Source organism: Notothenia coriiceps, unplaced genomic scaffold, assembly GCF_000735185.1.
Source record: "Notothenia coriiceps isolate Sejong01 unplaced genomic scaffold, NC01 NC01_scaffold00037483, whole genome shotgun sequence".
Lineage (NCBI taxonomy): Eukaryota > Metazoa > Chordata > Actinopteri > Perciformes > Nototheniidae > Notothenia > Notothenia coriiceps.
This window is the reverse complement of record NW_011370184.1, coordinates 487,516-497,727: the sequence shown is the minus strand read 5'-3', so window position 1 is coordinate 497,727 and position 10,212 is coordinate 487,516. Positions and strand designations below refer to the sequence as shown.

At 44.2% G+C, this 10,212-nt stretch overlaps 1 protein-coding gene across 1 annotated transcript in view; it reads left to right on the top strand.

The window, feature by feature from the left end:
* The first annotated feature begins 2,212 nt into the window (after window positions 1–2,212).
* LOC104967626 (protocadherin Fat 4-like) overlaps window positions 2,213–10,212 on the top strand; it is a 59,383-nt gene continuing 51,383 nt past the window's right edge. The window contains exon 1 of the mRNA XM_010797136.1: window positions 2,213–7,672. Coding sequence (XP_010795438.1) covers window positions 2,570–7,672 — 5,103 coding nt within the window. The 5' untranslated portion in view covers window positions 2,213–2,569. The remainder of the gene's footprint in view (window positions 7,673–10,212) is intronic.

Here is a 10,212-nt window from a genome sequence, read left to right as displayed (position 1 = left end):
AGAATTAGAGCTGGTATCAGTGACAGCACGTGAGAGCATCAGTCAGCCTAAGGGAATTACCTCAAACAGAACAACAACTGGATATTTATATCAAAAGCATCCTGAGAACTTGTGGCTTAGCCGGTGTAATCAGGTTAGCAAAGCATCTCCTGTGGGGCAGTAATCTGCTCTGATGCCCTGTCTGCTTCCCAAACATTGAGTCTGCGTCAGGCTGCTCCGTTCCTGCCCGCTCTCTAATTCAATTACTTTAGTTGACTCATGTCCTACTTAACGTCCAGGCAGCCAACGGCCTGATTATGGAAGCCACAAATTGTCAAATAGCAAAACTGAATAAACATTTATGTCCCTCAAAACTAGCAGGGTTGTAATTATGCCTTGTAATGTTATTTCACAGGACGGACGGAGTTCACTTCCCAGATCATCGACGTGGAAATTCAAACATTTCCTCATTCTGCAATTAGACTTTACAATGAACTCTTTTGACCAACGTTATCCCTTATGTTTGTGGAAATTGTTGATGCCTTGAATTCCACATGATCCAGTCTTTCATCACGTTGTAATCAATGAACACAGATTAAGACTCACATGTAAGCATATTGCTAAAATTACAGTTTTTTTGTTTTTTTAAATAATAAGAGTATGCAGCTCAACATCTCTGTGCATGAGGCAGGAATGGATGATATTAATGTGTTTAGATAAGTAAAAACATTTACATTATGGAAGCTATTTTTAATAAATTCAAGAGTTTGCATGACTAGATTTGTTGTACAAAACTTACAGTGTAAATACATATTTTTTTCTTACCAATTTGGTATTTGTATCTTCCCAACACTTGATTTAGTTCCTGCAAATAACTGTGCTGTGTATTAAAATTGCACTTGTGTGGTAAGACAATGAATGAATTAGCTTTCATATTTAGATTTTTTTTTTTCAGAACGTTTAATCACTGGTTTCCATAGTAAAGTAAATATGGGAAGTCTTTGATAAGGTTATACAGGATAATATAAGATATACAAAAATCGTATTTAAAAGTGGTCATTTGATGTTATTCTGCCATGTTAACCAAGTCAAGGCTATGATGTTTGTGCAGAGAAAACAGTGATACTCTCTGGGATATAAAGGTAGATCTGGTTATATCTCAATTTTATTATTTGCAGTTATGTTTACCAGCCCCGTTTGAAGTGAGGTTTAGTTTAGTTTTGTCTGTAGAAACAATACTACCAGAAAGATCATAGGCTACTGTCAATAAAGACACAGTTAGTCTTGTCTCATAACTTTGTTTTACCATCCTTGTACATGTTTACATGGTCAATGGCTCCTAAATAAGTTTAAATGTCTGCCCCCTGTTCAATACAAATTTCAACAGAAGTGTATTATGGCTTGAAGTCCCATCGTTTGGCCACTAGATGGAGCTACATACCCATACATACGAAGCTCACTGCCTCTTCCATTATGCAATTATCTCTCTGGCTATGAACTCTGTAAATACAATTAAGCTTATTAGACACCTAATTATGATTCATAAATGTGTCTTATAACAGCATTTGGCTCCGAAATCACAAAAGAGATATACGTGTCTTAAACAGAAGACAATAAGCTTCAGTGTACAATCTACAATGCATATCAAATCAGATTAACCCCCCAAAATTAGACCATTTTAATTAAATAAAGTGTTATTTCTACAGGAAATTGTAGCACAAATAATTAAGTAAATATTTAATTCGTTTTTTTTGTAGACTTAATCATAATGTATGATATTGTAAGGTTAACATGGTACTCAAACATTATTTTCAAAGCAACCTTTCACAGTTTATACAAATATATCCTCATTTTATGCTTAGTATAATAATATATCATACAATCTGCATTTACCTATTTTTCTTCTCAGAGAAACTTCCATATCCTGAGCTCATTAACACAATTGTAACTCACATTATTATAGTAAAGGGATTATAAGGCTCGTGGCATCGTTACCTGTCTGTTTTGATTGACACCCTCTCCTACATAGGGGATAACGGGCTGCCTACACAATGGAGGGGAAGGCGGTGAGGGGGCGGGAGGAGCTGCGCTATCCAATGGGATCAGGGATGGGAGGGAGTTTGAGGAACTCCAGCTTTGTCCTAACTTACTGGGACTCCTGAGCACAATATGACTGAAGCGCCTGCACCGTTATTCCACGGGACGGTGCGTAGGCTCAGCCGCTCACTTGCGCCCTAACTCTGGATACACTTTTTTCCACGCATTTCCAAGGAGCCAGGAACTTATGTTTTGTTTTGTCTTTCAAGGGAATAGTCAGATTCCGTTTTGAAAATGCTTTTTTTTGCGGAGTTGAATTGAAACTTCCCTGATCTGCAGGAATCATTCTCTCCCCATTCAGAGGGTTTTGTTGCATTGGATAAAACAACACTTCTGGAGTACTTTGGAACACTGTGGAAGGAGTCGCTGCTGTGTTTCCCATTGAGTTTTCTTTAACGTTTGCTGGAATATAAATGCCTTTGTGACTCCTCGGTAAAGTTGATGCATCATAGGCATGGACTCTGTCTGAGAAAGGTGGACTGCCTCTCTGACCATGGCGCTCACAGGTAGGGGATTTGGCCGGTTCCATTTGATTTTACTCCTGTTATGGACTCTCTCGCAGTACTCAGTATCCAGCCAAGTCCGACAAGAGTTCCAGGTCCTGGAGGAGCAGCCCATCGGCACCTACGTGGGCACGATAGAGACCAAGCCCAGCTTCACGTACCGCTTCAGCGAGAACCACAAACTTTTTGCAATTAACGGAACCACCGGAGTCATTTACACCTCCTCGGTGATTGACAGGGAGATTTTGCAAAGTGATGTCATCAACGTCGTGGTGCTGTCCAGCCAGCCCACCTACCCCACTGAGGTCAGGATAGTAGTTGTGGATATTAATGACAACTCCCCTGTGTTTCCAGACGAGTCTATTGTGGTGTCTTTTAAGGAGGACGCCAGCAGTGGTAGACAAGTGATCCTGGACACTGCTACAGACTCAGACATTGGAAGTAACGGAGTTGATCACACTACGTACAAAATAGTGAAAGGCAACGAGCAGAGGAAATTCCGCCTGGATATTACAGTCAATCCTAGTGGAGAGGGAGCATTCTTGCACCTGGTTTCCACTGGAGGCTTGGACAGGGAAGTTTCTCCCTTCTACCAGCTCCTGGTTGAAGTGGAGGACAAAGGAGACCCAAAAAAGTTTGGTTACCTGCAAGTAAACGTCACTATTCAAGATATAAATGACAACCCCCCTATTTTTGATCAAGATCAGTATCAAAACAGTGTCTATGAGGATGCAGCAGTAGGTTTTAGTGTCCTGCAGATTACAGCATCAGATCAGGATGAGGGAGCTAATTCTGAAATCAGGTACTTTTTAGATGAAGGGACACCTTTTCAAATTGACCCCAAAGCTGGTACTATTATTATAAAAGAGAGTTTGAATTATGAGAGTAAGAAAGAGTACTCCCTCACTATCCATGCAGTTGACAACGGTGTGCCCTCTCTGTCAGGCAGGACAGAAGCCACTATTAAACTTGTAGATGTGAATGATAATGACCCAGTGGTGAAGTTTAGGTATTTTCCCACAACTTCTAAATTTGCCTCCGTTGATGAAAATGCACAGATTGGCACAGTTGTTGCTTTGCTCACTGTTTCAGATTCCGACTCCCCCACAGCTAATGGCAACATATCTGTTTCAATCTTAGGAGGCAACGAGCAGAGACACTTTGAAGTGCACACGTCTCCTGTGCCCAATTTAAGTCTGATCAAAGTGGCCAGTGTGTTAGACAGAGAGAGAATTTCCTCATACAACCTGACTGTGTCTGTGTCGGACAATGGCAGGCCTATTGCTCGCTCCTCTTTTGCAAGTCTGGTTATTTTTGTGAATGATATCAACGATCACCCCCCTATATTCCAGGAAACGCTGTACAGAGTAGATATCAGTGAAGACATACCAAAAGGGAGCTACATTAAAGGGGTTTCTGCAACAGATGGTGACTCTGGGCAGAATGCCAACCTGCGCTACTCCCTGGTGTCTGGAAACGCTTTGGGCTGGTTCTCCATCAGTGAAAACAGTGGTCTGGTTACCAGTGCCGCTTTGTTGGATAGGGAAATAGCATCTGAAATTGTGCTCAACATTAGTGCCAAAGACCAGGGGCTACAGCCCAAAATGTCGTACACTAAACTCATAGTCAACATCACTGATGTGAATGACCAAGTGCCCACATTTACACAGAGCACATATCACGTCTCCCTGGTGGAGCACGCTCCTGCCGGCACTGAGCTGGTGGTGCTGTCTGCATCAGATGACGACGTCGGGGCTAATGGAACTATCCGGTTCTCATTTGATGCAGAGACTCCAGCCAGTGTCCAGGAGCTGTTTCGCCTGGATGCCGTGTCAGGGCGATTAAGCACAGCCGCTGAGCTAGACAGGGAAGATAAGGCCTCGTACTTACTCCACATCCACGCAGCAGACGCAGGCAGCCCTCCTCTGCACTCTTTAGGAAGGGTCAATATCACGCTGAGGGATATCAATGACAATAGGCCAGTTTTCTACCCTGTGCAGTATTTTGCCAATGTGAAAGAGAACGAGCCCTCGGGTTCTTTTGTGACCACCGTTTTAGCCACAGACCCCGATTTGGGTCGAAATGGCACGCTCAAATATATCATTTCAGCTGGAGATGCTTCCAAATTCCGTATTAATAGCAACACGGGAAAAATTAGCACCCTTGTGTCCCTGGATAGAGAGGAGAAAACTGCATACCAGCTGCAGGTGACAGCTGCAGATGGTAGCGGCCTGCGCTCAGACACTCAGGCCATAGTCACTGTTACTGTCATCGACACACAGGATAACCCACCAGTCTTTAGTCAGAACGTGTATAGTTTTGTCATGTTTGAAAATGTTGGCATTGGGACAGTTATAGGGACAGTGTCAGCCACCACTGTGGATTTAAACACAAACATTTCATATTTAATCACCTCAGGGGACCAGAGGGGGCTTTTTGCTGTAAACAGTGCAGGTCAGATCACAGCTTCGAGCCAGATAGACAGAGAGGAGCAGGGTTTCTATCAGCTTAAAGTTGTAGCCAGAGCTGGGGAGATCACAGGAGAGGCCTTTGTTAACATCACCGTGAAGGACTTAAATGATAATGCCCCTCATTTTATTCACGCCGTGGAGCATGTGAGTGCGGTGGAAAACTGGAGCACAGGTCATGTCATATTCCAGGCCAAAGCTTCAGATCCTGATGAAGGCACGAACGGCGTGGTGGCTTACAGCCTCAAACAAAACCCCAAAGGCCTGTTTCATATTCATGAGAAGCACGGCCTCATCACGCTGACCGGGCCGCTGGAGGTCACCACAAGCTCTTACGAGGTCGAGGTCATCGCCTCAGACATAGGGGTCCCCCAGCACACCTCCAGCCTCATCCTCATCGTCAGTGTTTATGACGTCAACGACAACTCGCCTGTGTTTGACCAGCTTTCATATGAGGTCATCATCCTGGAGTCTGAGCCTGTCAACAGCCGCTTTTTCAAAGTGGAGGCCACCGACAAAGACTCTGGACTAAATGGGGAGATCATGTATGACATCGCTGGGGGCAACACAGGTGATGTGTTTGGCATTTTTCCAGACGGGCAGCTGTACATCAAAGCAGAGCTGGACAGAGAGATACAGGACAGATATAACTTAGTGGTGTTGGCCAAAGACCGGGCTGTGGAGCCGCTAAGTGCTACTGTGAATGTCAGCATCATTCTCGATGATGTAAACGATAACCGTCCCCTTTTTAACAGCACTAATTATGTGTTTCATTTTGAGGAAGAGCAGAAGAGGGGGTCGCTTGCTGGGCATGTTTTTGCCCAGGATAAAGACTATGGCCCCAACAGTGAGGTCAGATATACATTTGAGACTCCGCAGCCCAACTTTGAGCTGAACGCCATCACAGGGGAGTTGACCAGCACTTTGCAGTTTGATCGCGAGTTGCTCATGAGGCAAAGGGGCACCGCAGTTTTCAGCTTTGTGGTCGTCTCATCAGACCAGGGTCTCCCAAAACCCCTCAGAGACCAGGCCAAAGTGCAAGTTTACATTCAAGACATCAACGACAACCCGCCTAAATTCACCAAAGACATTTACCAGGCCTCCATCTCAGAGTCAGCTCCGAACATGACACAACTGCTGCGGGTCTCGGCCTCCGATGTAGATGAGAACAAGAATGGACTGGTTCATTATTACATCTCTGAGGGTAACGAGGAAGGACAGTTTACTATTGATAGCAGCACTGGACAGGTCACTTTAATAGGGAAGCTGGACTATGAATCTACTTTTTCCTATTCATTGAAAATTATGGCTGTTGATGATGGAGCTGTGCCTCTGTCCTCTTCTTGTATGCTCAGTATCAGCATCCTGGATGAGAATGACAACTCCCCCTCCTTCCCTAAATCCTCCGTGTCTGTGGACGTCCTGGAGAACATGAGAATTGGGGAGCTGGTGGCCTCAGTGACCGCCACTGATGCAGATTCTGGTCAAAATGCAGACATAACTTACACCATCACAGCCACAAACAACCATGGCACTTTCAGCATCAGCCCCAACACTGGCAGCATCTTTTTAGTTAAAAAGCTGGACTTTGAAACTCAGTCATTTTACAAACTCAACATCACTGCAAAGGACAATGGCAGACCTCCCCGCTCTTCATCCATTCCTGTGGTCATTCAAGTACGGGATTTTAACGACAACCCTCCCATATTTACCCCTGGTGACATTTTCAAATCAATCGCTGAAAATCTTCCGCTCTCAGCCTCAGTCATGACAATAGCAGCTCATGACACGGACGCGGACATAAACGGCGAGCTGGAATACTCCATTGTTCAGCAGATTCCCCGGGGAGGCCACTTCAGGATTGATTCGAACACCGGGCTCATATACACCAGCCGAGAAATCGACAGGGAGTTCTCAAATCTGTTTGAGCTCACCATCAAAGCCACCGACAAAGCAGTTCCAGTTGAATTCCGCCGCTTTGCCCTGAAAAATGTCACCATATGGGTCACAGACTTAAACGATAACATTCCAACTTTCATATCGCAGAATGCTCTTGTGGCAGAGCCCAATATCGTTACTGGATCCATCCTTACAACCGTTTTGGCCTTTGACCCCGATGAAGGGTCAAACGGAGAGGTGGAGTACGAGCTCTTGGAAGGGGACTCTGACACTTTCATCATGGACAGGTACAGTGGAGATATTCGCCTGGCCTCCCAGCTGGTACAGTCCCGACTCATGTACATCCTCACAGTGTCGGCCACCGACCATGGCAGCAGCCGCAAGACCTCCAGAACTGATCTGACCATCATCCTTCAGGGGCTGGATGGGCCTGTTTTCTCCCAGCCGAAATACATCACTATCCTGAAAGAGGGCCAGCCGCCGGGCACCAACGTCATCTCCCTGGGCGCCTCAAGTCCTCGTGGATCAGCGACCAAAGTGGAGTATTTCATAGTGGCAGTTCGTAGTGAAGGAAAAGCAGTGGGACGCCTTTTCACCATCGGCCGCCACACTGGAGTGATACAGACGGCTGCAGAGCTGGACCGAGAACAAGGCTCCGACCTCTACATGGTGGATGTGTACGCCATCGAGACTGACGCCAGCCAGCCCAGAACACAGCGTGCTGAGGTTAGTACACTGCTGACTTTTCTATTCTCTACAGGTACTGGAAAGCCACCTTATATGTTGCTATATTGGTCTATTTGATCTGTTTGGCAGCGAGAGGGCATGAACTCACTTACTGGCATTTGTTATAGACATTTGGATGGAATAAGTTAAATGAGATCAAGGTTTAAAGTGGAAAAAATTGGGAGGGAGAGTTTCCAAGTCACACATAAAACCGAGCCACCTATTGCATTTGTCTCCTCATTAATTAAATTCCTTTTGTATGCATGTCTCTGCATTATATTAAATCTTAATTTTCTTGGACGTGAGTAAGAAGGCCTTGTTCTTTGGCACAATAAATGTGTTGTCCCTTTTCCAAAAAACATACTAGCCTTTACAATTCATCTTGAGTGTGTCTCTTCTAATATTTGAGAAGTCTTGGAGAGGAAAGGGAGTGTTGCATGTCTTCTACACAAGCGCCTCTCTAGCTCTCATGAACTGAAATGTTCTTATCAGCGGATTTTAACTGCTCAAATCAAAGAAAGGACCATTATTTCATTTCCCCACTGTTGACATAAATTATTCAGATCTGCTGTTTCAGGTTCAAGGCCCACGATGGGCTCCCCAGTGTCTGAAATGGAAATGAAAAGAAGAGTAATTCATAAGGTCTGTGAGTGCAGGTATGCCTCAACAGTGCCAATATTACTTTGAGCCCTTGAGCCTGGGGCTGTTGTGGCACTCGGGTGGTCTTGGGGTACCTTTATACCACCGGGAACCGCTCCGCAGGCAATAAGTGACCATTACAATTGGGTGACCTCTTAAGACTCTGTGAAAAGACGCTGAGGGCAGAGAGAGTGAAACTTAAGCTGTCCACTGAGTTTGTATTATGCGATGCACTTTTTTTAGGCTTTCCTTGAGTTAAATTCTCTGAAGTGTAATGCAGGAACCCTAGATCCAGTTTTGGGTGGCTAAGGCCTAGCCGCCAGTCAAATGAAAAACAAATGTGAGATATATGTCTTGGAAATATTAGCCAGGAATTTAAATTGTTTAAAACAAACTTTATGACACACAATGCATGTAAACTGGACTTTTATGAATGAAAACAAATAGATTTGAGATGTTTGTCCTTATCTGAAATGTGTTTCTGTTACAGCATCTCGTTTTTTAAAAGTTTAAGATATCTTTGGCGGTTGTTAGTGAGGCCTTTTTTTGAAACTTAAATGTAATACGGCAATCAGTCATCTGGAGACAACTCACACATTATTGAAATTGAGGATTACTTGGCAAAATCGTGTTAGCTAAGTTAACTTTAAGGTTTGCTTGGGCCAAATGGGAATATCAAATGTTCTCTCACTCTGCCTGCAGCAAAGATGGCAATCTGCTTCCCTGCAGACTCTACTGTTGGGCTAATGAGAGAATACAGTGCTTCAGTGCTCCGTTCCCAAACCTTAAATTTAAGATTGGTTTCGTGCTAAGCTTGAACTTTCTCACCCCTCGGAGAGATGACTTTACCACACCACCTGGCTGAGTATTCAGTCTCTCCAGTTTGAGAAGCGTGAGATCTAATAACTTGGAGGAATTCAAATGACCTTCCACGTTTGGAAGTGTGGGCTGTTTTTTTTATGCTGAAATGCAACAGCCAGTTGTTTTTTTTTTATATAGTTTCTATTTTAGTTTTCAATGTAGTGGCTGTTGTTTTAGGAGTAGTAAATGAGCAAGTTATATTCATACTATTTGTATGTCCTCTGTCAATGAGATCTCAAAGGACTGTGTGGTAGAATAGTGTAAACCTTCAGACTTAGACTAATGTTTTTCCAGTGCAGTGTTTACACACCAGATACCCGGTAGCAACTGGGGGATTATTTTCACCCCTGGGGTTGTGACCCTTTCCCATTCTCCATTTCCCATTCTCCCCATTGATTGGATGCATGAGGGGAAAGTTGGCATTTTTTCTTCTTCTATGTGCCATGTGTGATATTTTGGAAACACTAAAACAAAGAGAATTTGGTTGGACATGGTTTATCGACGGTCCTGATCTTAAACAATTCAAGACCCTGCTGGGCCTGCAGTGGAAATAGTGGAAAGAGTTTTTTTTTTTGCTGAGCCTGGCTTCTCAGAAAGTTTCATTGTCAGTGATTGTTTATTAGATCTGTCATTGCGGTGCTGTCAAGCAGAGGTTCCCAACCCCCGGGCCATGGAGGTGTTACTGCTGGGCCGCGAAAGAGTTTATCGTAATATTTGCAGAATTATAAATATATAAAAATTGGCAAAACAGGAGAGTCTGTTAACCAGTCTGCCTTGATCTATGAATTAACGTCCGGGACTCTCACAGTATCTGCTGCCCACTGCTGTTTTATAGAAGGAAAACCTCCTCCTTCACTTGATGAAATGGCTGCAGCATCAGGTGGCAGCGGGACGTGTAACTCCGCCTCTGAGAAGTGCAGCACCAGAGCGCCGAGAGCTGTGCCTTTTTACTGCCTTCACTGTAAAGGACATTTGCCTCACATCTGGGTCATACCGTGTACAGCAAGATGTGCAATGGGCAATTCTTTTAGCAAACCAGT